Consider the following 26,327-nt stretch of genomic DNA (forward strand, 5'->3'; position numbering starts at 1 on the left):
GGGGGGGTGCAGAGTATTTCTCCCCGAAACTTGTTCGGGGGGCCGAACATGTTGGCGCTCGGCCCCCCGAAGTTTCAGGGAGAAATTTTCCGCCATCCCTAGCTGTCAGGCAATTTCCTTGCAAGGAAAGCCACCCTGAAGCTGAGGAGCGCCAGGAAAGCCATGTAACCCAAGGCAGTATAAAACAGGGTGACTCAGCCTTCCTTTCATTGCACTATGATCTCTCCTGTCAGGGAACAGAAGTCCAAGTCTGAGAATGGGGGAGACGTCACCAAACAGACAATGCAGACCACAGCTTGGATGAGGGGCAGATCAGGAGAATGGAGTTCACTGCCTTTTACCTCTGGTGCGACCACACTTCAAATGCTGTGCAGAGTTTTGGTCATCACACCTCCAAAAAGGATGCGGGTTTTTTTTGTCATCCGCACAGAGTCGCAAAATTTTCGTAAATAAAAACGCAAGGTAGTATATTCCGATAATAAATACGTAAGTTTAAAAAAAAGGGAGAAAAAGAATTGTGCTCACCGCCTTGTTTGTGAGTGTTCTTTTTCAATTGAAATCTTCCGTCTCCGTTTCCTTTCAGCGAAAACACTTCCTCCTCCTCGGGGCTTCCCAAAACAAGGCTGCCCTGGGAGCGATGCACTGTTTTCTTAAAGCAACGCTGTTTGAAAGAAAGAAAAAACCTTTTAAAATGACCATGCCGGTCTGGAGCCCTGCACGAGTATTATTCCCCCTGCTAGGCTTTCTATTTCCACATCCAGCCTTGTTGGTGACATGGTGAGGCTAAAATGGAGAGGAGAACCAACTCTGTGCATGTCTACTCAGAAGTAAGTCTTACTGAGTTCAATGCGACTTACTCCTACACATGTCAGCACCCCACTTGCCCCCTGCTCAGCTTTGTATTTCCACATCCAGCTCATTAGCAATCCTGTTAGTTATCTCACTGGGTGACTTTGGGCTGGACTCTAACCACTACATCATACTTCTGTTCTATGAAACTCTTTAAGAAAAAGAGACAGTCTAATGCAGACCTGAGGGGAGCCATGAATCAGGACCAAGACCGCACATGCAACACCTATCAAAGCTCAGGCCTTGTTGCTCCAAGCGAGTTGGCTGAAGTTAATTCCGAAGATGCTGAGCCTGTTCTCAGGGAATGGCAGAGAACAATTCTCAGTCTCCAGGACATCACTGGAGACTGGAGGGGCCTTTATAAAGCACCAGCACTTCCTCTGAACCATGTGTAGCAAGCCAACCCACCTCAGGGAGCAGCACGGGATGAGCTAGTTGCTGTCATTATGGCTGAGTAGGGATTTTGAGTGTCAGTTGGTACTGGGGCATTCGTTTTTTCACCTTCCTTACACTGCTACCCTATTCTGAGATGGCATGAAGATTTGGCTACTGCCCTCCCGCCCTCCTTTGGTTGAGCATGGTATGACGGGGAGACCAGCAGCCTACAGGATCCAGACCTGAGCTTGGGCGGCTTTGCCCTTTAACAACGCAGGGGATGCTTCCAGACGGGGGGCTCCTACTGCTCTCCATGCAAAAGCATTGTGCAGCCATTCTGACTTTTTCTCCTTAATGGATTTTATGCAGAAATAATGAAAGAATAAAGAGAGAAGACATGGTGGGAAAACACGACAGCATTACAGCTGGGAAATCATCTCTGGAAATCCCATAAAATTCCAGGAATGAGGCCTGGTGAGCACACAGCGAAAGGTGCTTTGATTGGCAGGTTTAAGATCACGAGTCAATAAAATGAGGGTCTCTTTTCCATTTGATCACATTATAGGCACAAGTTCTGCCACTGATCTGTTAATTGGATAACTTGAGATCAAGCTGTATTTTCCAAACTCCTCCAGCATTTTGGATACAGAGACATCTGGCTGTGTGTGATCTGTCTGTGAACTAAAATTCTCGTGAGTGGTACAGAATCTATGGACAAACTGAAGTGCAGTATTATAGCTTTCCAAACTCTGAAACAAACTAACAGGAAAATATTCCCCCCAGTCAAATGCCTTCAATTCTCTGTTGGTTGTCTGCTAAGAAAACATCAGGCAAGCCGGGCTGGAAACTTCAAGCAACATCACATCTCAGGGCGCAACACTGTTATGCTCATGCAGCCCACTTTTGAGCAGTGAGAGGTTTCGGGGTTTCCACCATGTAGTCAGGTAAGCCTCCTTCCAAAATAGTCCAGAAGGGGTAAAACAAGCTGGGTCACCTCTGCTCATCTCTCAGTTCTCTGATCTCTGGGAAGTGTTGTCTCCAGGCATCTCTCTTGATAGTTCCGACATCTTAGAATCAAGAGCTACAGTACACAGTAAAGGAAACAAGATGCTCCCTGCCCCCGGAGGCTTACAATCTCCAAAACAAAAGAGGACACGAAAGGGAAAAGGGATGCAGAGGGAAGAAGCAAGAAGCAGCTACCCATGGTGGATGTAGGTGTGGACCACAGGGCCAGTGTCCAGACCCCACAGCTCTGCCCCCCCTGCCCCGCCCCAGAGAGAAACAGGTGATCAGGGCAGCAGCAAACAGTCCCAACACCTGGGCCAGCATAGGCATGGTGGGGCTGATGGTTCTGGCTGCTGCATCTATTTTCTTCTTATTAAAAAACATAGGAATATAGCAGGGTGGAATGTGGTTGATGGACTGGACTATGAATTCACAGTGAATTCTCCAAAGTATTAAAAATCACAGATGATCCTTGCAGTTGAGATTGGGCCTCAGGAGAATAATGTGGCACTTTGGTAGAAAGACACACCCCAGGAGACCAGCCCCAGAAGCCAAGATAGAGAAGACCTCCACGGCCACCATGGACTTCCCCTTGGTGCTCAGGTAGGTGGGCAAAAAGGAGACCCAAACACTGCAAAACACCAGCATGCTGAAGGTGATAAACGTGGCTTCATTGAAGCTGTCAGGCAATTTCCTTGCTAGGAAAGCCACTGTGAAACTCATGAAAGCCAGGAAACCCATGTAACCCAAGAGAGTGAAAAACATGGTGATTGAGCCTTCCTTGCATTCTACTATGATCTCTCTGGCAAGAGAATGTAAGTCCAGGTTTAGGAACGGGGGAGAGGTTACCAGCCAGACGGCACAGAGCACAGCTTGGATGAGGGGACAGGCCAGGACGATGGAGTTTGTCACTTGTCTCTCCAACAGTTTTCTTGCCATGCTTCCTGGCTTGGTGGCCATGAAGGCCAGAACCACCGTGACAGTTTTGGCCAACACTGAAGAAACTGCAACAGAGAAACTGATGCTGAAAGCAGCTTGTCGGAAGGATGTGGTTTTTGTGGGTTGACTAGGGGTGGAAGAAAGTCACTTACCTTTTCTCGCAGCTTGTTCGCGGTGGGGGGGAGGCGCTTCGCTGCTCCCCCCGCGAAGTTCAGGCCGGGGGGGGGGAGGCTTCCCACCTCGCCCGGCCGAAATTCAGGCCGGGGGGGAGGCTTCCCGCCTCGCCCGGCCGAAATTCAGGCCGGGGAGGAGGCTTCCCGCCTCGCCCGGCCGCGAACGCGAAAGTTAAAAAAAAACAAAACACATCCCCTGATAGGCTACGTGACGATTCACGTAGCCTATCACGGCTAGATCTGCAAAGTCAGCCGTGATACGCTACGTGAATCGTCACGTAGCCTATCACGGGTGACGTTTAAAAAAAAAAGCGCGTACGCGAATGGCGGCCCCCATAGGGAGCCGCCATTCGCGTTCCTTATTTAGTCGCTGTAGTCTACGTAAATGTTTACGTAGACTACGGCGAAAATAAGGCGAAAATAATAAACATTTACGTAGACTACAGCGACCAAATAAGGAACGGGAATGGGGGCTCCCTATGGGAGCCGCCATTATCCGTACACACTTTTTTTTTTTAAAGTCACCCGTGATAGGCTACGTGACGATTCACATAGCCTATCACGGCTGACTTTGCAAATCTAGCCGTGATAGGCTACGTGAATCGTCACGTAGCCTATCAGGGGACGTGTTTTTTTTTTTCCTTTTATTGCAATGGCGGCGGCAGCAGCCGGTCGAAAGACCGGCTGCCGCTCCCGCCCCGCTCGAACACCTGACGAACCACCGGCCGGACCCGCCGCCGGGAGGGACATTCAGCGAAGGTAAGTCCCATCCCGGGGGGGGTGTGGGGGGCGGAGGGGTGCAGAGGATTTCTCCCCGAAACTTGTTCGGGGGGCCGAACACGTTGGCACTCGGCCCCCCGAAGTTTCGGGGAGAAATTCTCCGCCATCCCTAGGGTTGACCAATGAACAGGAAGGAGCAGAGAAAGCAGAACTGGAGGGAGATAAGGAGGACGTAGGTGAGGTCTTGGTTGTTGGCTTTGATGATCGGTGTGTCACGATGTTTAATGAAGGTAGCCAGGACAAGGAAAGTGATCAGAGAGAGGAAAACAGCAAGAGATGCTAAAACGAATCCAAGTATCTCTTGATATGAAAGGAAGTGGATAATTCTGGGGATACACTGGTCTTGGTTCTCGTTTGGGTGTTGCTCTTCTGGGCACTGAGTACAGTGAACTGCATCTGGAATGAACAACAACAATTGAAGTATCTCAAACATGGCAGAGATGTTGGGGCCAGGCCATTCCACACAGGCGTAGATGGAATTCTCCACTCTGAAGTTTCTTCTACACCGAAGTGCATAAACCCCCTTTAATTGCCCTCTCTTTATGTTTCCGCAATGTATTTCATAATGTACAAAATGCTTTTTTCATACGACATTCCCCTATATCAGATTCATGTTCAATATTCTGCAAAGGAGAAAAACCCAAATTCCATAAGCAGAAATGAAAACCTGGGAACTGTAATAACGGAATCACAATCTGTCACCTGCAGTACCTTCTGAATGCACCGATAAATAAACAAACAAATGAACAAATAAATATCTGTCATTGTCTTCAGATTATGGACTGAAACATTAGTTGGTGTAGAAGCTGGGAAATTGGTTATGGGAGACACCACAGAAAGAAGGGCTATCTGTTTCACAGTGCTGTAACATGCTCCAATTGTTACAAGGATGACCAACCATCTGCCCGGTTCAATGTTCTGCCCAAACAGCTTCATGTCTGATGCCATAACAACTGAGGAGAGAAACATGGTCTTTAAAAAATTATGTGTGGAAAGGTGAGCCAGTGGGAATGAGGAAGTAACAGATACTGTACTAGCAAGCATTAATAATTTACTGAGATTACTGTATTATTTAAATAGAAGATTTCTTCAGGAAATTATGAAGACCTCACAAGCAAGTAAACCACCGAAATATGCAATTTAAAATGGAATTGCCAAAAAACTATTCCTGGGGGAAATGGCAGACTCCTGGTCTATGATCCCCTCTTGTCCTAGCTCCACTCTTACCTCAGTACATCCTGCACTTCTATGTGGCTCTCAAACTTTAAGCTACCTGTCCAGTTAGAAATTGTCCCTTCTGGACAACGATCACATCTGTAGCAGCACACTGGCTTCTCCTCTGGATCTTTTTTCCACTGTCCTGGAGGGCATCTCTGCACACACCTCGCAAAGGGTATCTTCTAAAAGGTAGAAGACAAACAGTTGAGGATAACCAGATGACAGAAATTGCACTCAGCTAGACTCAGAATGACTCAGTGGAGTTCCCATTACAAGATGGATTTTTTCACCAATTTAGGGGGGCGAATCTCTTCCGAATGCCTTCAGGTGACTTGGAACTGTTATAATCCAGGCTTAAATAAAGTATATTCTGAGACAGAAACATGACTGTTGGAAGCTGCCTTCTACTGACTCAAACACTTGGTCCCCCCAGTCTGATAGGGTCTGCATGAGTGCCAGCAGCTCTCCAGGGTTTTAGATGGAGGCCTTTTTCCAGCCTACATGAAGACGTTGGGCACTAAAGCTGGAACTTCCTGCAACCAAATATTTTTGTTTTCGCATTGGGTAATAGCCGCACCCTGGACACAGTAGGTCTTAGGTCTCATCTGTTTTCAAAGGACAGAACTGTAATATTCTTTACTTCTCCCATGACCCCAGAAGATTCACTTCAATCCCACCTCTGCAGGCCAGATGATTGCCTCCGAGTTAATTATGAAGTCTTGTCCCGGGGGAGCGTCTGGATGCATCCATCCAACTTTTGTGGGGGCTAAAGATCGATTTGGCCACAAAATCCAGTTCACAATACTGTAACTAGAGGACATCTTGCCGTTCTCAGTGGAATAGACTTCATCTCCAGCGCTGTTGTTAAACCGGGCAGTCTTCAAAGAGCCAAGAATCTGAAACATAAGAGGTGCTTAGAAAAAACCTGTGACTGTGAGTGAGGTCTGAAATTGTCTAGCATACTGTGCCTGCCATCAGGCTAGGAGTCTCTTTTGTTCCGCATTCTGTTGTTTGGCTCAACGCTTAAGATGCATCTCCATTGGGCACTAGCTGTGAGAAGCTGCTTGCCCAGTGGTTTCCGGGTTTTGCTTGGTGCCTTCTTGCTACAACACACCCTTTCTTGGCCACTAACTGTTAAAATATGCATAACCCGTGTAGGGATGGAGGAAGAAGCGGTGTTCGATTTCACCAACATCAGCTCGGTACTCACTTCTCCCTTTTATCAATTTTTTATTGTGAGTTTCAACAAAACAAACAAAAACATAACAAAGCCAAAAAGTTGAGAATATAAAAGCATGCTCCAAAGCCCTCAGTTCCAAATATTACAACATTCTAGGGGGGGGGAAGGAAAACAGACTAGATTACACATAAACGTCAGTAAAAGCCGACCAGACATCCCAATTTAAGACTGTTCGCAAGTGACGCCTATATACTGCTCTTTCAAATGTGGCTAGCATTGTTAAGGCTTCATTCCACTGCATTATAGGTGGTAAGCTTTTATCCTCCCAATATTGTAATATCAGTCTTGATTTGCACTTGCCTTTGCAAACATTTCCAAGTTTGCCTGAATGGGAAAGTTGTGCAAAAGAAGAAAAGAATAAATCTCCAATTTGCACAAATTTCCAGAGTTGTACAAATTTTCCCTATAGACTAAGGGGTGAAATGGTGCATTTTCAAAGTTGTGCAATAGCTAACTTCTTTCTCTTCAAAATTTGTGCATTTTTTAGGGATGGCGGAGAATTTCTCCACGAATCTCGGGGAGGCCAAATGCCAACGTATTTGGCCCCCCAAAATTGTTGGTGAAATTCTCCGCCCCCCCCCCCCGGGATGGGACTTACCTCCCTCGAATGTCCCTCTCGGCGGCGGGTCCCGGCGGGAGTTTGGCAGCAGTTCGTCGGGGGCGGGGGCGGCGGCCGGTCTTCCGACCGGCTGCCGCCACCGCCATTACAAAATAAAGTAAAAAACAAACAAAAAACACCCGTGATAGGCTACGTAACGATTTACGTAGCCTATCACGGCTAGATTTCCAAAGTCAGCCATGATAGGCTATGTAAATCGTTACGTAGCCTATCACGGGTGACTTTGAAAAAAAAAGTGCGTACGCAAATGGTAGCACCCATGGGCGCTGCCATTTGCATTCCTTATTTGGTCCCGGTAATTTATGTAAAGATTTACGTAGACTATGGCGAAAATAAGGGCAACGCAAATAGCGTTCCCTTATTTTCGCCGTAGTCTACGTAAATCTTTACGTAGACTACTGGGACCAAATAAGGAACACAAATGGTGGCGCCCATCGGCGCCGCCATTTGCGTACGTGCTTTTTTTTTTTCCAAAGTCACCCGTGATAGGCTACGTAACGATTTACATAGCCTATCATGGCTGACTTTGGAAATCTAGCCGTGATAGGCTATGTAAATCGTTACGTAGCCTATCACGGGTGGGGTTTTTTTGTTTTTTTTTCCACTTTTTTATTTCGCGGCCGGGGAGACAGGGCGCTTCTCCCCAGCCTGAATTTCGGCTGGGCGAGGCAGGGCGCCTCCCCCCCGCCGGCCTGAACTTCGGGGGAAGAACCGAAGCGCCTCCCCCCGACCACGAAGCAAGCTGCGGGACCAGGTAAGTGCCTTTTGTACATCCCTAGCATTTTCTGAAAGTGAGTGCCTGTTTGAGAAGTTGCGTACGTTTTGGGAGAACACATTCTCCTGCTCACACCAGCATTTGGGGTTGCAAACAGGGTCTATTGTCACGTTTTGCAGGTAGAAATTAAATTCTCCTGCATCCCTAGTCCAGTGGTTTGGAGGTTTTCGTCTGGTGTCTGCTTGCTACAACACATCCTGATCTCTCTGTGTGGCCATGAGAGGGAGCAGGGCTCCTACCAGCAAAGAGAAGAACTGGCATTTCATTGGGCTCAATGCGGAAGAAGGAAGGAAATACCAGTTTCTCCCTTTGAATAGGTTCCAAGACACCATACGTGAGCTGAAGGAAGGAATTTCCAGGGGGACAGCTGTGTTAGTCTGTTGCAGCAAAATCAGCAAAGAGTTTTATGGCACTTCAAAGGCTGGCCCATATTCTAGTGTAAGTTTTCATGGACAAAGGCCTACCTCAGGGGCATGAAGTGTGATTTTGGAGGAAGACGGGCATTTAAAAAATGTATTACTAAAGGTAAGCTGGAGTCCTGTGATGCCTTTCAGACTCGTAGAACAGTAGAATCATAGAACAGTAGGGTTGGAAGGGGCCTATAAACCACCGAGTCCAACTCCCCGGAGTGTGGTTTTCAGCCAAATGTCACAGCTGCTGTGGAGGTGGCCCCAGTGAGGGATGGCGGAGACATCCGCTCAAGAGTCACATAAGGCCAGATCCTCAAGAATCCAGCCTGCAAAGTCCGCAGTGGACTGACCCTGCTTGCCTCTGGGTTCATTGGACTTCCTGCGGGGCAGCTCTCTTCCACTTTAAGTGGTACGGTTGGGGCTGTCCGTGCTGGGACCTGTCTTGCCCCACGCCAGCTGTCAAGGGCTTCCTTAAAACCTAGCGCAGGGAGGAAGGGGCTCAGCGGCACCCCAGCAATCATGCCCGGGGCTTCTCAAGAGGAGGCCAGGGTGAGAACACTGGGGGCTGGGCACCCCAGGACCCATCCTGCGCTGCGCCGGTTGTCAAGGGCTCCCTTAACAACTGGAGCAAGGAGGAAGGGCCTCAGCAGAACCCCAGCACTGTTGTTCTGGACTCCTACAAATTTGCGGGCATGTTTTTCCCCTGTTTGGCTAATGGCGGCCACCATTAGCTGATCGCACCATTTCAAAAGGAGGAGAGCCATCCCACGAAATCCAACGGACGTGGTAAGGCTCTGGGGAAAACTGCGGGGCCAAAAGCAGCCCGGAGTTCTGCGCTGGGATACCCCGCCCCGCCCGGACTGCATGTCACTGGGTTCGTACGTCCCTCGCCTCAACACACTTTCTTGCCATTACTATGAATTAGCCTTGGTGAGTATAGTAAAAATAAGGATTCTTCACAAGCAACTTGGGGTCTTTTGAGCACCTCCCCAAATACCTCAGAATTCTGAAGAGGCACATGGCTCAAATACATCGAACGCATGATAGCTGTGTGAGTCAGTTGCACCGGAGCAACAAAGCACCTTGGACACCTTCTTCATGACATGATTCTGGACACACAAAACACAACATATAATACAATGTTTCTGGGGCTTCATGAGACACCTTCAAAGTGCCCCCACTCCAGAAACCTTCTTCCAACAGGCTAAGGCGCATGGGTGAAATTAAAGCTCTTGTATATGGAAATGTGTCCCGACACCTAAAACACTGACAGATTTTAGATTGTGTGTTGGGGGGAGGGCTCCCCCCACGGACAGTAGCAGTGTTGGTCATTGGCAGCCACAGCAACCCAGAGTCTCTGGAAACCTCGTTCGTTTCTCAGTCTGTAAGGTGTCACAATACTCCTTGTGTTTGTATCTCCCAATGCAGTTGTGTCCCCCCTGCCCAAACCCCATTGCTGGCTGGGATCAGTCATGTCATAGCAAACTCAGGTGAATGGCTACCACCAGGGTTACTATCTGGCAGGTTGACAAAAGTTGGAGGTTCTCCTCCTCCTCCTGCCGGGAAACACGGTGGCACCACACACCCACAGCATGGGCAAGAGACCGTTGTCAGAGGCCGGGTTTTGCGTCTCTGCGTTCCTGAGTTCTGCAGAACCCTCTTACCTGAGGGATCTTGAAGATGCCCATGAGAGATGCAATCTGCCTTGAGGACGTGGAGTCGAGACTCCCAATAACACAGAGTAGGTTATCCCACCTGTCGCATTTATAATTGGGAAACGTTCATTGACCAACTGTGATGGTCCCAGACACCACCGCAGCCCCGCCTGGAAGGGCCCAGCGCCTATTTATGTTAAGCAAGTGTTGACCTGCAGCTCTTTGCTGTTGATTTGGCGGATGGAAATCCAGGGGGGATTCCCGCAGAATTACTGTTATTTTAGAAATACCTGGGTGGAGAAAGAGCGATAGTGCTGGGCTCTTTGCCCCTGGAAGGGTGGAAAACATCTTTGCAGCACTCTCTGCTTCCCTGTGGGACAGGTGGACTTCGCTGTAGTTGTCAGGTTCTGCCCTTCGGTCTGTGTAAGCTGAGCACCTGAATCCAAGATGGAGCCCAGCATGTGCAAAGTGTGTTGCCCAGAAAGATGGCCGGGGGAAGGGAGGAGTTGCGGTGGCAGAGTTCTGCTCCATGCGCAACTCTGAATGACGTGTGTGTCCACGCGTCTGCCCTGCTGTTCTGGTCCTTGTTCTGCCCGGACATTTGTGTTTTCCTAGGTCCCAGGGGTCTGGGGACCCAGACTGCACAAGAACTACTGCGAAGACCCTTGCACCTTCCAGTAGATGGATCAGTCTTTAGTTGCTAGGATCTTCCCTTGGGGCTGTGTGAAGCTGAACACCTAAATCCAAGTTTCACTGTTCAGGAGTGAAGGCATCACAGACCTTCCCCTGCCACCCCTGCATAGATGTCCTGGTTGAGTACTAGAACTGTGACCTGGAACTGATCCTATGGATGGTTACCTGGGGGAACCCTCAGACTTAGGTAGGCATGTTGCCTTTACCCTATCTCAGATGATCCAGCTCTACACTGTCATTGACACCTGGCGTTCAATCTTCTTGGTGATCCCTCAGCCCACAGATAGCATTGTCTAAACTAGTGGTCTTCTCCCTGGTGCTCTAGAGATCTTTTGTGGTAGAATTGCCGTGTTTCTTAACCATTGTCCGTTCTCACTGGGAATAATGGGAGTTGCAGTGCAACACATCTGGAGGCCATGAGTCAGGGAAGATAGGTCAATACCAATTATGTCCTGTTACAATTGTGATGGTGCCACAACATGGTGGATTGGTCTGTGCCTTCAACGTGCAAAATAGGAATGGGGAGGGAGTGGATGTGGGTCCCCCCCGGTACACCCAAGCCTCGTGGCCAGGAAGAAAGTGGATGGAGAGGCATAAAGAGCCACAGGGGGTTCTAAAGCCAAGGAGTTTGGGAGTTTGGAACGGGGTGGAATATTAGGAAAAGGGGAGGGAGAGAAGGAAAATAGAAAATAATACAGAGATTTACTTTTCCGCATCTGCTGACTTGTGAAGTGATGGGAAGCTCTGTTGAGCTCCTTCTCTGCAAAAGAAGGGCAGACAGAGAGGAGGAAAGGGCCCTGAGCAGAAAGGATGGAAGGAATCCTCTTTTCTTCTCTCCCCGTCTGCATGTTCTATGAATTTGGGTTGCTGTTTTGATCCCTTTTCTCATTTCTTTTCTTGAATTTTTTATTTTTCCTTTTCTTTGGCTTAAACAAGAAGGGTAGAAATGAACATAAAATATTTCATGGTGGGGGCTTCTGTGGTTGTAGTCTTGAGGCAAGATCTGAAATTTTCAAGTGTTAACACTGAAGAATTAAGGCAATTGGAGCACAGGGGCTGACCAGAAAGTTGTATGCAAAAAATCTGTAGCTCCACTTGGGATGTGCAAGTCCTCAATATCCTATGGGACCTTCTTTCCTGCTCTTCTCCAAGACCAAAAATCCCTAGTCCCGTTACAGATACAGGTCCTATTTTCCCCAAACAGCAGAATTTGGGGGTGCTTTGTAACATTTGGCTATATTGCTTTAAAATGAATTCCTCACTAATCTCTTCTTGTGAAGGACTGCAAGGTTACAGAACTAACACTTCTGTTTTAGGGGTTTCACAAGGATTTTGCTGAGTCCTGTTGTGAAAGTTTGAAGCCTTCAAAGGCAAGGAAAAAGGTCAGGCCTAGAGGCCTGGAGTTGGGGGGGGGGGGTATCACTGAGAGGAGTAGTTTCATTTCCCCAGTTAAGTTTCATTTCTTCAGGTTTGAAACTATACTTTTGGTGAGGGAAGAGGGTATATCAAAAGGGAGAGAGAGCCAGTGAGAGAGAGAGAGAGAGGAAGACCAGAGCATGAAGAGAGAGTAGGAAGAAGCAGTCTGGAGAAGTCTAAGTACAGCTAGGGTAGAGGAACTTGCATTTTTGCAGCTTTTAATTTCTCTTAAGGCCTTTTGTATCACTGAGCTCTATTGTGTAAATACCTTTAGTTGTGATTTGCTTGCTTTAATTTACCAGTGAACTGTTGTGTTTAAATCCTGTGTCTAGAGTGTCAATCACCCCATGCCTACAGCCTAAACCCCACTTTACTGGGAAGGGGAAGTTTAAAAGAAGGAAGGTGGGACTCTTAAGGAGGCAAGAGATCCTTAAGGAGTTGCTCAGGGGGTCCAGGTCATAAGGAGCACCCTGTCACCTGTGTTTCTGGGCTTTAGGAAAGAAAATTCAAAGCGCCTTTCTTTTCCCTAGGGTTGGGTTGAAGGGAAGGGTCTTTGGCAATAGGACTGATAGACTCCCAATGCAGCTGAACAAACTGGAGTGTGGGCAGTCTATGCTGACTGGTCATGGCAGCCAGGCGGTAATTCTTTTTCCTGCAGGACCTTTGTAGAGAAGGGTTCCACCAGCAAGAAAAGTCATCCCTCCTCCCAGTCTCCTAACAGAGCTCATCAGATATAGGAAGGCTACTATCATGTCTCCCCTTAACCCTTTCTTCTCCAGGCTAAACATACGTAGCTCTTTCAGCCCTCCCTCCTAAGACTTGGTTTCCAGACCCTTCACCATCCTGGTTCCAGTTTGCCACCATGCCAGGTTCCTTCAGTTCTGCTGCATCTCTCCCCCTCCTCCCTCCCTCCACAAATAAAAGTAGGTGGACAGGAGACAGAATCTTCTTGGTTGTGGTATTCCATCCCAGCAGAGATTCACCAAGTTCCCTTTCTTCCCAACTTGAGATGGATGCTAAAGTTGCCTTTGTTCAAGCTAGCTTTTTGCACCTAGTTCTGCACCTAGGAAAAAGAAACCAAATCCACAGTTACAAGATGGGGGATACTTGGCTCAACAACACTACAAGCAAGAAGGATCTTGGAACTGTTGTCGATCACAAGCTGAATATGAGCCGACAATGTGATGTGGCTGCAAAAAAGGCAAATGCTATTTTGGGCTGCATTAATGGAAGCATTGCTTCCAAATCCCGGGAAGTCCTAGTTCCCCTCTACTCAGCACTGGCTAGGCCTCATCTGGGGTACTGTGTCCAGTTCTGGGCACCACACTTTAAGAAGGATACAGACAAACTGGAGAAGGTTCAGAGGAGGGCAACGAAGATAATCAGGGGACTGGAAACAAAGCCCTACAAGGAGAGACGTCAAAAACTGGGCATGTTTAGCCTTGAGAAGAGAAGATGAGGAGAGATGCGATAGGGCTCTTCAAGTACTTGAAAGGTTGTCACAGAGAAGAAGGCCAGGATCTCTTCTCGATCATCCCAGAGTGCAGGACATGGAATAATGGGCTCAAGTTACAGGAGGCCAGATTCCGGCTGAACTCCAGGAGAAACTTCCTGACTGTTAGAGCAATACAACAATGGAACCGATTCCCTGGGGAGGCGGTGGGCTCTCCCACACGGGAGGCATTCAAGACGAGGCTGGATAGCTATCAGTCAGGGATGCTCTGACTTGGATTCCTGCATTGAGCAGGGGATTGAACTCAATGGCCTTGTAGGCCCCTTCCAACCCTACTATTCTATGATCATGAGTACCTGGATGTTTTATGTTGTTTTCAATAAAGTTCTAGTACTGCTCATTTATTATGGATTCGTTTATTTATTGTATTTCTATACTGCCCAATAGCTGAAGCTCTCTGGGCAGTTCACAGAGCAAGACTTAAAACCATCAAATACAATGACATAATAAAACATACTATAAAATTATTTGACACTTTTAAACAGAAGCTCGGATTCTCTGAGTGCCCACAGAAGCACTGCCCCCACTCACCCCCCCCCGGACCCGCGCTTGGGCCACCCACAAGCTCGGTGAGTTGCATTATGTCTCTAATATTGTGCACATTAAGCTTTCCAGGCCCCAAACTGTGCGTATTTAAATATGCGCAATTTTTACTTCCTTTTTGTGCACACAACAAAGGCAGGAAAATGGTGGGTGCTTGCTGGACGGGACTGTGGGAGTCCTGGAGAATGTGAACGGGGGGCGGGCGAGGACAGCATCTCGGCGGGTGCAGTCTGGGAGTTGCGGGGGGGTGATGGGCTCCTGGACCCAGTCAGGCACCTGCAACATCCCTAAGGCTGGATGGCCACCTGTCAGGGATGCTGTAGGTGCATTGTGGAGCCTTCACTGAAAATGGGGTTGGACTAGATGTTCTCAAAGGTTCCTCCCAAGTCTATGATTCTGTAATCTTCAAAGAGCAAAGAGGGCAAACATCTGAACTAAGGATGGGCCAGAAATCTTTCACATAGGACTGGAGCTAGTTCCCTCATACAAACATCACAACTCTGATAAAACAGAGATTATTCATGGCATACTCCTGTTTGCCAAATCTTGCAGGACATTTTTGAAAGGGGATTAAGTCTTGGATCATTCATCCAGCTTCCCTCTGTAGACCAATTTGATGGGGAATCAGGATTGACTGTTAGATTGCCAACTAAATTAGCAGAAAGTGTTAGGCTATCTGATTCTTTTTCCCTATTAGATTATCTTTGCTGTTGAGATTGGGCCTCAGCAAAATAATGTAGCATTTGGGGAGAAAGATGCAACCCAGGAGACCAGCCCCAGAAGCCAAGATGGAGAAGACCTCCACGGCCACCATGGACTTCCCCTTGGTGCTCAGGTAGGTGGGCACAAAGGACACCCAAACACTGCAAAACACCAGCATGCTGAAGGTGATCAACTTGGCTTCATTAAAGCTGTCAGGCAGCTTCCTCGCTAGGAAAGCCACCATGAAGCTAGTGAGAGCCAGGAATCCCTTATAGCCTAAGACAGTGTAAAACATGGTGACCGAGCCTTCATTACATTCCACTATAATCTCATCAGACAGGGAATAGAAGTCCAAGTTTGGGAATGGTGGAGAGGTCACCAGCCAGACACCACAGATAATAGCTTGGATGAGGGGACAGACCAGGAGAATGGAGTTTGTCAGTTGTCTTCCCAAGAGTTTCCTTGCCATGTTTCCTGGTCTGGTGGCCATGAAGGCCAGAACCACCATGACCGTTTTTGCCAACACTGAAGAGACAGCAACAGAGAAAATGATGCCAAAAGCAGCTTGTCGGAGAAGACAGGTGACATTCCTTGGCTGACCGATAAACAGGAAAGAGCAGAGGAAGCAGAACTGGAGGGAGATGAGGAGGACGTAGGTGAGGTCTCGGTTGTTGGCTTTAACGATTGGTGTGTCGTGATATTTAAAGAAGATTGCCAGCACTAGGAAAGTGATTAGAGAGAGGAAAACAGCAAAAGATACTAAAATGATTCCAAATGTCTCCTTGTATGACAGGAAGTGGATAATTTTGGGGATACACTGGTCTTGCTTCTGGTTTGGGTGTTGATCTTCTGGGCACTGAATACAACGAACTGCATCTGGAATGAATATGAACTATTGAAGTCTCTTAAACATGACACAGAGGTTCTTTTTATGTGGGGCAAATCGTCCCACAAGGGAGTAGATGGAATTATCCATTTTGAAGCTTACTGTTCACCCAAGTGCACAAACTCCCTTTGTTTCCTCTCTCTTTTAGGTTCAGCAACATATTTCTTAAGACCAGAGTCAGGAAAATTACAAAATGTTTCTTCTCTCTTTCTTTTCTTTTTCTCATAAGTCACTCCAGACTCACGTTCAGTATTTTGCAAGAAAGAAAACCCCAAATTCTGTAACTGTAAATGGAAACCTGGTAACTATACGAACTGAACCACAATCTGTCACCCACAATGTCTTCTGAAATGGCAAATAAATAAATATCTGTCAATTGCTTAATATTACAGACTGAGGAAATATGCTGGTGCAGAAGCTGGGAAACGGGTTACAGGAATCACTATAGAATAAATGTGATCTATTTGAAATTGGGGTAATGTGCTCCGATTGTTACAAGGATGACCAGCTACTTGACCTGAGCAGTGTTCTACCTAAACAGCTTCAGGTCTGATGGCAAAATAACAGAGGGTTGAAACACGTTCTTTAAAATCTAATGCCTGAAAACATGAGCCAATAAGAATATGGAAGAAAAGCCAACAGATACAGTACTCGTGAGTATTAGTAACTGACTAAGATTTTGTTTTCTCCTTAAATTGAAGATTTCTTCTGGGGATGTGAATGCTTTGCAAGCAAGAACACCACAGACCTATGCTATCCAAAATGGTATTTATAGAGTAAATATTCCTAGGGGAAATGGCAGACTTTTGTCCTTGTCTATGAATTTCTCTTGTCCACACTGCTCTCTTGCCCCAGTATGTTCTGCACTTTTAAAAGGCTCTCAGACTTTGAGCTACCTGTCCAGTTAGAAATCGTCCCTTCTAGACAACGATCGCATCTGTAGCAGCAAACCGGCTCCCCCTCTGGAATTTTTCCCCAATGCCCTGGAGAGCACCTCTCCACACACCTCGCAAAGGGCATCTTCTGAAAGGGGAAAAGACATAATGTTCAGGATATGCAGGTGACAGAAATTGCACTAAACATGACTCAGAGTGACTCAGCGGACTTTCCCATTATATGATGGATAGTTCCACCAATTTAGGAGGGCCAAATCGCTTCTGAATGCACACAGGTTAATTAGAACTATTACAAGTTCATATAAAATATATTCAGAGGCAGAAACAGGAATGCTGGAATCAGACCCTTGGTGCACCAAATCCAGTATTGTCTACACTGACTGGAAGCAGTTCCCCAGGGATTCAATGGGACCTTTTTCCAGCCTACATGCAGATGATGGGACCTGAACCTGGGACCTGAATCTGCATGCAAATGCTGTGTTTTTGTTGTTGTTGTTCAGTCGTTCAGTCGTGTCCGACTCTTCGTGACCCCATGGACCATAGCACGCCAGGCCTTCCTGTCCTCCGCTCTCTCCCGGAGCGTGCTCAAGTTCATATTCATTGCATCGGTGATGCTATCCAGCCATCTCATCCTCTGTCGTCCCCTTCTCCTTTTGCCTTCAGTCTTTCCCAGCATCAGGGTCTTTTCCAGGGAGTTTTCTCTTCGCATTAGGTGGCCAAAATATTGGAGCTTCAGCTTCAGGATCTGTCCTTCCAATGAGCACTCAGGGTTGATTTCCTTTAGGATGGACTGATTTGACCTCCTTGCAGTCCAGGGGACTCGTAAGAGTCTTCTCCAGCACCACAGTTCGAAAGCATCCATTCTTCGGCGCTCAGCCTTCCTTATAGTCCAGCTCTCACAGCCATACATTGCTACTGGGAAAACCATAGATTTGATTAGACGGACCTTTGTCGGCAAGGTGATGTCTCTGCTTCTTACTATGCTGTCTAGGCTGGCCATAGCTTTCCTCCCAAGGAGCAAGCGTCTTTTAATTTCATGGCTACAGTCACCGTCTGCGGTGATCTTGGAGCCCAAGAAAGTAAAATCTGTCACTGCTTCCATTTCTTCCCCTTCTATATGCCAGGAAGTGATAGGGCCAGATGCCATGATCTTAGTTTTTTTAATGTTGAGTTTCAAACCAGCTTTTGCACTCTCCTCTTTCACCCTCAACAAGAGGCTCTTGAGATCCTCTTCGCTTTCTGCCATTAGGGTGGTATCGTCTGCATATCGGAGGTTGTTGATAATTCTCCCGGCAATCTTAATTCCGACCTCTGATTCATCCAACCCGGCATTTCTCATGATGTACTCTGCATATAAGTTAAATAAGCAGGGTGACAATATGCAGCCTTGTCGTACTCCTTTCCCAATTTTGAACCAATCGGTTGTTCCATCTCTGGTTCTTACTGTTGCTTCTTGACCCTCATACAGGTTTCTCAGGAGACAGGTAAGGTGGTCTGGTACTCCCATCACTTTCAGAATTTGCCACAGTTTGTTGTGATCCACACAATCAAAGGCTTTAGCGTAGTCAATGAAGCAGAAATAGACGTTTTTCTGGAATTCTCTTGCTTTCTCCATGATGCAGCGAATGTTGGCGATTTGATCTCTAGTTCCTCTGCCTCTTCGAAACCCAGCTTGTACTTCCGGTAGTTCTCGGTTCGCATACTGCTGAAGCCTAGCTTGTAGGATTTTGAGCATCACCTTGCTGGCATGTGAAATGAGCGCAATTGTGCGGTAGTTTGAACACTCTTTGGCGTTGCCCTTCTTTGGAATTGGAATGTAAACTGACCTTTTCCAGTCTTGTGGCCACTATTGAGTGTTCCAGATTTGTTGGCATATTGAATGCAGCACTTTAACAGCATCATCTTTTAGGATTTTAAATAGCTCGGCTGGAATACTGTCATCTCCGCTAGCTTTGTTGTTACTCATGCTTCCTAAGGCCCACTTGACTTCACTCTCTAGGATGTCTGGCTCAAGTTCAGTGACCGCACTATCATGGCTATCAGGGACATTCAGATCTTTCCTGTATAGTTCTTCTGTGTATTCTTGCCACCTCTTCTTAATCTCATCTGCTTCTGTTAGGTCCCTGCCTTCTTTGTCCTTTATCATGCCCGTCTTTGCACAAAACGTTCCCTTGAGATCTCCAATTTTCTTGAAGAGATCTCTAGTCTTTCCCATTCTGTTGTTTTCCTCGATTTCTTTGCATTGTTCATTTAAGAAGGCCTTCTTGTCTCTCCTTGCTATTCTCTGGAACTCTGCATTCAGTTGGGTATATCTTCCCCTTTCTCCTTTGCTTTTCACTTCCCTTCTTTCGTGAGCTACTTGTAAAGCCTCATCAGACAGCCACTTGGCTTTCTTGCATTTCTTTTTCTTTGGGACGGATTTCGTTGCTGCCTCCTGAACAATGTTACGGACCTCCGTCCATAGTTCCTCAGGCACTCTGTCTATCAGGTCTAATCCCTGAAATCTATTCCTCACCTCCACTGTATATTCATCAGGGATATGATTTAGGTCATACCTGAACGGTTTAGTGGTTTTCCCTATGTTCTTCAGTTTAAGCCGAAATTTTGCAAGAAGCAGCTCATGATCTGAGCCACAGTCAGCTCCAGGTCTTGTTTTTACTGACTGTATGGAGGTTCTCCATCTTTGGCTGCAAAGGACATAATCAATCTGATTTCGATATTGACCATCTGGTGACGTCCATGTGTAGAGTCGCCTCTTGTGCTGTTGGAAAAGAGTGTTTGCTATGATCAGCGTGTTCTCTTGGCAAAACTCTATGAGCCTTTGTCCTGCTTCATTTTGTACACCAAGGCCATGCCTGCCTGTTATCCCGGTGATTTCTTGACTTCCTACTTTAGCATTCCAATCCCCTATGATGAAGAGGACATCTTTTTTTGGTGTTAGTTCTAGAAGGTGTTGTAGGTCTTCATAGAACCGATCAACCTCAGCTTCTTCGGCCTCAGTGGTTGGGGCATAGACTTGAATTACTGTGATGTTGAATGGTTTGCCTTGGATTCGTACTGAGATCATTCTATCATTTTTAAGATTGTACCCCAGTACTGCTTTTCCCACCCTTTTGTTGACTATGAGTGCTACTCCATTTCTTCTAAGGGATTCTTGCCCACAATAGTAGATATGATGGTCACCTGAATTAAATTCGCCCATGCCTGTCCATTTTAGTTCGCTGATTCCCAAGATGTCGATGTTCAATCTTGCCATCTCATGTTTGACCACCTCCAGCTTATCTTGATTCATTGATCTGACATTCCAGGTTCCTAAACAATATTGTTCTTTACAGCATCGGATTTTCTTTTCACCGCCAGACACATCCACAGCTGAGTGTCCTTTCGGGTTTGGCCCAGCCGCTTCACTCTTTCTGGCGCTACTTGGAAATACCCTCTGCTCTTCCCCAGTAGCATATTGGACACCTTCCGACCTGAGGGGCTCATCTTCCGGCGTCATCTCTTTTAGCCTTGTGATACGTTCCATGGGGTTTTCTTGGCAAGAATACTGGAGTGGGTTGCCATTTCCTTCTCCAGTGGACCACATTTTGTCAGAACTCTCTGCCATGACCTGTCCGTCTTGGGTGGCCCTGCACGGCATAGCTTATGGCTTCACTGAGTTACGCAAGCCCCTTCACCACAACAAGGCAGTGATCCATGAAGGATCTTCAAATAAGTTTGAATAAGCTGTATTTTACTATAAGTATTTTCCTGGGCCTTGCAATTTATATTAGGGTACAATATGGGGTATGGGGAGTTTAAAGTTTAAGTGGGTAAGATATGGTGCTTATGGGGGGCTAAAGCTAATGTGCAGTGGGGCAAGTAGGGAAGCAAGATCCACATTATTTATTATTATTATTATTATTATTATTATTATTATTATTATTTCCTGCCTTTTCCCCAATACTGGGACCCAGGTCGGCTTTTCATTTAAAATTTGTACAATTAAAACCTATAAATAGAAGTATACAAAAGTTAAAAATATAATTAAATCATCAATAATATTAAAATTGTATAAACTATCAAAACATTAAAAGACAACAAGAAATATAGTATCCATCTGTCATATTCTCAAAGGTCCAGACTAGCTATTCCCAAAGGCCTGCTGGAACAATTTTTTTTTTTTACATGCCTGCGAAAGTATACCAAGGAGGATGCCACTCTTGCCTCCTTGGGAAGGGAGTTCCAGAGCCTTGGGGCAGCCACCGAGAAGGCCCTGCCCCGCATTCCCACTAGATGTGTCTGTGATGATAGCGGGATGGTGAGAAGGGCCTCCCTGAAGACCTCAGGGCACGAGTAGGCTCATAGGGGAGAATACGGTCTTTCAGATAATCTGGACCTGAGCCATATAGGGCTTTATAGGACATGACCAGCACTTTGAATTGTGCCTGGACACAGACTGGGAGCCCGTGAAGCTGTTTTAGCAGGGGAGTGGTATGATCCCTGTAGCCAGACCCAGTCAGCAGTCTGGCAGCCGCTCTTTGAACCAGCTGAAGTTTCTGAACTCTCTTCAGACTCTTGCTACATGCTGATGCTGATAAGAGATGTTTGATAACCTTCCAACCTTATCAACTGTGCCTTCCTTATAAGAAAACAGAGTAAAAAAAGAAGTAAGGGGTCATAGAGGAAAACGTTATGGTTTGGGATTCCCCTGTCTGGAAAAAAGAGCGGGGGGGGGGGGAGCTGTTGACCACATAAAAGGAGAACTTCAACCTGTTTTGTAGTAAACATGTGGTAGGAGGGAATATTTGGGAAATGTGTCATGAGATGGGACGTATAGGATGATATGGACCAACAGTTGTAAAGATTTTGGAATATGTATTAGAGGGAAGAACACCAAATTTGTGGTGGTATTAAAGTTGGTACACCGAAAAAATCTGGTTCTTCTTTCTTTACTCTGGGCCGAGCCTGCTACACTGTGGTCTATGTTATAGGCCATGGTTGAAGCCAGGGTTCGGAGTGGGACAGAGTCCCTTTACCCTGCATGGTAAAGTAGCACTTTGTGAGTATTGCTTATCTTTGCTTTGTTGCTGTGTGGAAGGTTTGTGTGCTTGTTAAAACTTTATCTTTTATCTTTTGTTAATAAATTATTTTCGCTTATGTCGTCTTTTTCGTCCTTATTTGTAGAATTTAAGTAAATCTGAGTGAATGTAAACACTCTGGCCGTAGTCCCCAAAGGAACCTCGCCTACCACATCAGAGCCAAACGGGGGCTGTTTAAAGTAGGTGTGTCTAGGTACCAATACCAGGGACCCTGACATTTTTGCCTCCAGTTTTTCCCTTACATTACCCCTGCCCCACCCTGGAGAAAACAGGTGCCCTCTAGCATGGGTGTTATACAGAGGCCCACCTGAGCATGAGCCCCAGATCTTCTGCATTGTGCCCCAGATCTTTTGAGCTGATCTAATTGCTTTTTTTTTTTTTTTACATTTTCCCATTGACTTGCATTGGAAAACAGAAACGGCCATAACCTTTTTAGTTTGTTTAATAGATACATTAAATTTGGGGGTCAGGTAGCGCCCATGGAGTTTATTGAACCTGCCAAATTTCAGGTAGTTATGTCCAGTGACTTTTGTGCTAGTCACAGGTAAAATTTGCTTTTTTCAAGAAAATCTGTCAAAGCAAAGAGCTATTATTATTTTTTTTGTTGAGCTTCCACAGACGTGCATGGAATCTGGGGACCTGGCAGCCCCTATACAGCTGACTGAACCTCCAAATTTCAGACAGCTAGGTCCAATGGGTTTTGTGCTAGCCACAAGTAAACTTTGCTTTTTTCAAGAAAATCTGTCAAAGCAAAGAGCTATAGTTTTATATTTATTGGACTTCCGCATCAGTGCATGAAATTTGGAGACCTGGAAGTCCCTATAGAGCTGACTGAACCTGCCAAAGTTCAAACAGTTAGGTCCAGTGTCTTTTGTGCTAGGCTTGCATAAAGTTTCCTTTTCTCAAAGACTAAAACAAAAGGTAAAAGCTGTCAAGCCACACAGGGGATTACAGATCCTAATCAGAAGGTGTTTAAGGTGTTTACACACACACACACACGAACACACCACATGCACACTGCACACCATACACACACACACACACACAGACACACACACGAGGTGCACTTAATTTGTCTTATGGGCCTATGCCCCAGATCTTTTAAGAACCTAGCAACGCCCTTGCCCTCTCAAAAGACATATTCTTTTCTCAAAGGGCAGAACTGCAAGATTCGTTAGTTTTCCAACAGCTCTGTAGCATCCACTTTAGCCCCACCTCTGCAGGCCACACGATCACATCAGAGTTAATGGTGAAGTCTTGGCCTGGGGGAGCTCTTGGATTCACCTGTCCAACATTCACAGGACCAAAAGACTCATTGGCGAAGGAGACCCAGTTCAGGATGTCGTAAGTGGGGGATATCTTAGAATTTTCAGTGAAACAAACTTCATCTCCAGCACTGTTGTTAAACCAGACAGTCTTCAAAGCGGAAAGGATCTGAAACGTAACACGTTAGGACAGAGCTTTATTCTCTATTCTGTTGTTTGGTTTAATGCTCAGGATACTTCCTCCTGAGGCACTAACTGTTACAAGATGCCTGTACAGCGGCTTGGGGATTTCCGGCTGGTGCCTACTTGCTACAACACACCGTAATATATTTGTGATACATGTCGTACTCTGTGGTTTTAATTTTTGTGAACCATCCAGAGAGTTTCGGCTATTGGGCGGAATGGAAATGAAATGAATGAAATGAAAGAATAAAAGAATCTGTGTGAGCAGTGAAGGGAGTAGGCTCCTACCAACACTGCGACCAACATCTGAGTTTCAGGGCTGGCTGGAAAGAAGGAGCATAAGCAGAGGGGACCCCCTGCTGCTTGCTACTGCAAGTTGGGGTGGGGGGCAGTACCGCTTTACAGACTAGCAACGTGTGTTATGGGGACCTGCTTGATTCCTCCTCAGTCTCCACGTCTGTAAGAACATAATTACTGTAGAAATAAGTCTCTGCTACTCTCTACTCAGTTCCTAGTGCTCTCTAAGGGAAACAGTGGCCATGAAAGGACATGCATGGGGAACGTGCTCCTTAGGATCTTTAGAATGAACTGATAGACCTTCCCCCAGGTGTGCCATTTGCTTCCAGGATGTGACGCTCAAAAAAATCAGCTAAGACAGCTGAGTGCGATGGACGACTTTACCTGCCATGGCTGGACGTTCAGAAGCCTCTCGCCTCCCCCCGTCGTTGCACGTTCGGATCCAGATGAGGACACGGCACGTAACGCGTGTGCCACCGCATAGACAGTGTTGTGGATGTTGTAGCTCTGACTAGTCATGCTCGTTTCGAACGTGGAGGCTGGCAGGTCCTCCAGCTTCTCTTCCCCTGTGCACATTTTCCTCCCTGGTGGAAAGGGCTGGCCTGGATTCATAAACTGACAGACAAATGCCGCTTCCCACCAGTCTTGGAGAAAGTCGTCTCCCTGTGGATGAAATGGATCTAAAGCCTGGAGAGAACGCTTGAATTCTGGAACCTCCTTTGTGTGGACTCTGAAGTGCAAAGCGCCGTGGAGAGGTTTTAGTTTGTGCAAGCCAAGGTGGGATCCCGTCGCAGCAATTTCCCAATGGGCTGTCAGGATCCAAACCCTCCTAAATGGGGTCTTGGACTTTTCTTCATGAGCAGACAACAACCTTGCTATTTCTTGTATAATGTTGGAGTCCCCAAAGAGAATCATCACTTGGGGCTCAAACCACAGATGAGGAATATTCCCAAATGCTGCTAGAAGCAGAAGGACCATGTTGCTGAGGATTTCAGTGAAGGCCACGCAGATGTTGTTCTGCTTGAGCATTGGCGTCAGTGTCTGGACGAAATTTTCACCAGTGTCATCCTCGGGAGCGAACAACCCAATCCAGTTCCAATGGAAATGCAGGAGCAGCCGGACGAAGCCCTCATACTGAGGAATTTCATCGGGATCAGTTTGGTAGAAGGAAGGAAATGCCCTTTTCTCCCTCTGAATAGGTTCGAAGAAGCCATAAGCAAGCTGAAGGAGGGAATTTCCAGAGGGGTGGCCATGTCAGTCTATGGCAGCAAAATCCAGGAAGAGTTTTGTGGCACTGAAATACTAACCCAATTTGTATAGTGTAAGATTCCATGGACTACAGCCTATATCAGAGGCAATGACCCTGTTCGCATGTCACACTAAGCCTTGATGGTTAGGAGTTTTGAGCTAACCATGGTGGCTTAGCGTGACATCTGAACAGGGGTCTGACCCAACCATGGTGGCTTATTAACCATGGACTGCCCGTGCTCACTAACCACTTAACGGCAAGATCATTATTGGGCTCTACCGTGGCTTACCGTGATGTCTGAACAGCCTCCATGGTTAATTTGCAGCTACCATAGAATTCCGTGGCAAAGCAGCCAAAGAAGGAGTAGCTGCTCTAGCTTGAATGGCAGATCTCTATGGTTGAGATCTGCCTAGCAACACATGATGCAGCTGCCATTCCCCATCCACACCAGCAGAGAAGCTCCTGTAGAGCTATGGCTTGCGTCCACCCATTCCCTGGGTTGCTACCACAATGGACACGCTCCTCCTGCGAAGGGCATGCCTTCCAAGTGTGACTGGGGATCCCCCGAGAATGGAAGAGAGCAGCCTGAAATGGCCACTGGCATATCTCCTTTGGCTGAGATCTGCCTAGCAACACATGACATGGCTGCTACCATCGCCGAGCTTAAAAATGGCCACTGCCACTGAGCACCAAAATGGCCACCGCCAGCGCAAAGGCTGCTGGGATGCCTGGCCTCCCATGTGGAGGACTGTGGGTTTCTGCAGGAGGGAGGGTGGTTGGAGAATAGAGGAATTACCCTAAGCATGCTGTAGAATGTGGTTAGCTACATGAGTGCCGGTGGCAGTCGCAGCAGTTAGCTGTAACCACCATGCACCATACACTCTTCCCTACTGTGCTTCTGAACAGAGTCCTTAAGTGTTATCCTGCAGGAAGACAATCATTTAACAAATGGATGACTCCTGGCATTCACAGTGGCACCACACACATACTGCAGGGGTACAAGACTGCTGCCAGAGACAGGGTTTTGCATCTTTGTTTTCCTGAGTTCTTCTGCAGAATCGTCTTGCCTGTGGGATCTTGAAGATGCCCATTAGAGATGCAATCTGCCTTGAGGACGTGGAGTCGAGACTCCCAATAACACAGAGCAGGTTATCCTGCCTGTTACATTTGTAATTCAGAAACATTCGCCCTCGGGTGGAGAGCAGGGACAGGGTGTTCAAGTAGATCCATCGTCCAAAGTTGCTGTGGTCATAGATGCGGAAGCCCAGGGTCACATTGGGTAGGAGAGTTGGATTCTCATTGAGCTCATTGATGGTGAACGCCAAGGCCAGCAATTGCTGGTACTTCTTGGGTATCAGCCTGCAGTGAGAATGACATCAGAGGTTGGGGGACCCCTGCTGAGTAGAGGGCAATGAAGTCCTTTAGGTTCAATTCTATCTGAACAAAAACCAATCCTTCTGTTGCAAAGCCATCTTCGGGCCATTAACGAAGGATTCGCACACCCACCCCCTCACTGCATTCCTAGCTGCATTTCATAAGAACATCACAAGAGCCCAGTTGGATCA

At 46.9% G+C, this 26,327-nt stretch overlaps 2 protein-coding genes across 3 annotated transcripts; both read right to left on the reverse strand.

The window, feature by feature from the left end:
* Window positions 1-624: 624 nt before the first annotated feature.
* LOC146333735 (extracellular calcium-sensing receptor-like) lies at window positions 625-26,327 on the reverse strand. Of its 2 annotated transcripts, XM_084825816.1 has the most exons (5): window positions 23,898-26,317; window positions 22,984-23,202; window positions 6,017-6,235; window positions 5,395-5,521; window positions 625-661 (listed from the first exon to the last, which is right to left on the reverse strand). In XM_084825816.1, exons 1-5 carry the CDS (start codon window positions 24,540-24,542, stop codon window positions 651-653), a joined length of 1,221 nt encoding a protein of 406 aa, XP_084681942.1. In that variant the 5' UTR covers window positions 24,543-26,317; the 3' UTR covers window positions 625-650. The 2 variants fall into 2 exon arrangements, with proteins under 2 accessions (XP_084681942.1, XP_084681941.1); XM_084825815.1 differs by lacking the exon at window positions 625-661 and having other exon boundaries at window positions 4,580-5,521; window positions 23,898-26,327.
* Window positions 14,871-15,951, reverse strand: LOC146333736 (vomeronasal type-2 receptor 26-like). Its single transcript, XM_084826315.1, has 2 exons — window positions 15,894-15,951; window positions 14,871-15,781 (listed from the first exon to the last, which is right to left on the reverse strand). The coding sequence occupies exons 1-2, from the start codon at window positions 15,949-15,951 to the stop codon at window positions 14,871-14,873; spliced, it is 969 nt and encodes a 322-aa protein (XP_084682441.1).

Source organism: Heloderma suspectum, chromosome Z, assembly GCF_057233095.1.
Source record: "Heloderma suspectum isolate Gila_16-S chromosome Z, 16-S_ref, whole genome shotgun sequence".
Taxonomy (NCBI): domain Eukaryota; kingdom Metazoa; phylum Chordata; class Lepidosauria; order Squamata; family Helodermatidae; genus Heloderma; species Heloderma suspectum.

Excerpts from the sequence above, each read along its gene's own strand:
- LOC146333736 (XM_084826315.1), bottom strand. The coding sequence starts at position 15,951 with ATGTTGCTGAACCTAAAAGAGAGAGGAAACAAAGGGAGTTTGTGCACT. Across the intron at positions 15,782-15,893 it reads TTTGTGCACTTGGGTGAACA|ATGCAGTTCGTTGTATTCAG; the intron begins GTAAGCTTCAAA and ends TATTCATTCCAG.
- LOC146333735 (XM_084825815.1), bottom strand. The coding sequence starts at position 24,542 with ATGCTCAAGCAGAACAACATCTGCGTGGCCTTCACTGAAATCCTCAGC. Across the intron at positions 23,203-23,897 it reads TGAACGTCCAGCCATGGCAG|ATCCTTTCCGCTTTGAAGAC; the intron begins GTAAAGTCGTCC and ends GTTACGTTTCAG. Across the intron at positions 5,522-6,016 it reads CAATCATCTGGCCTGCAGAG|AAGATACCCTTTGCGAGGTG; the intron begins GTGGGATTGAAG and ends TCTACCTTTTAG.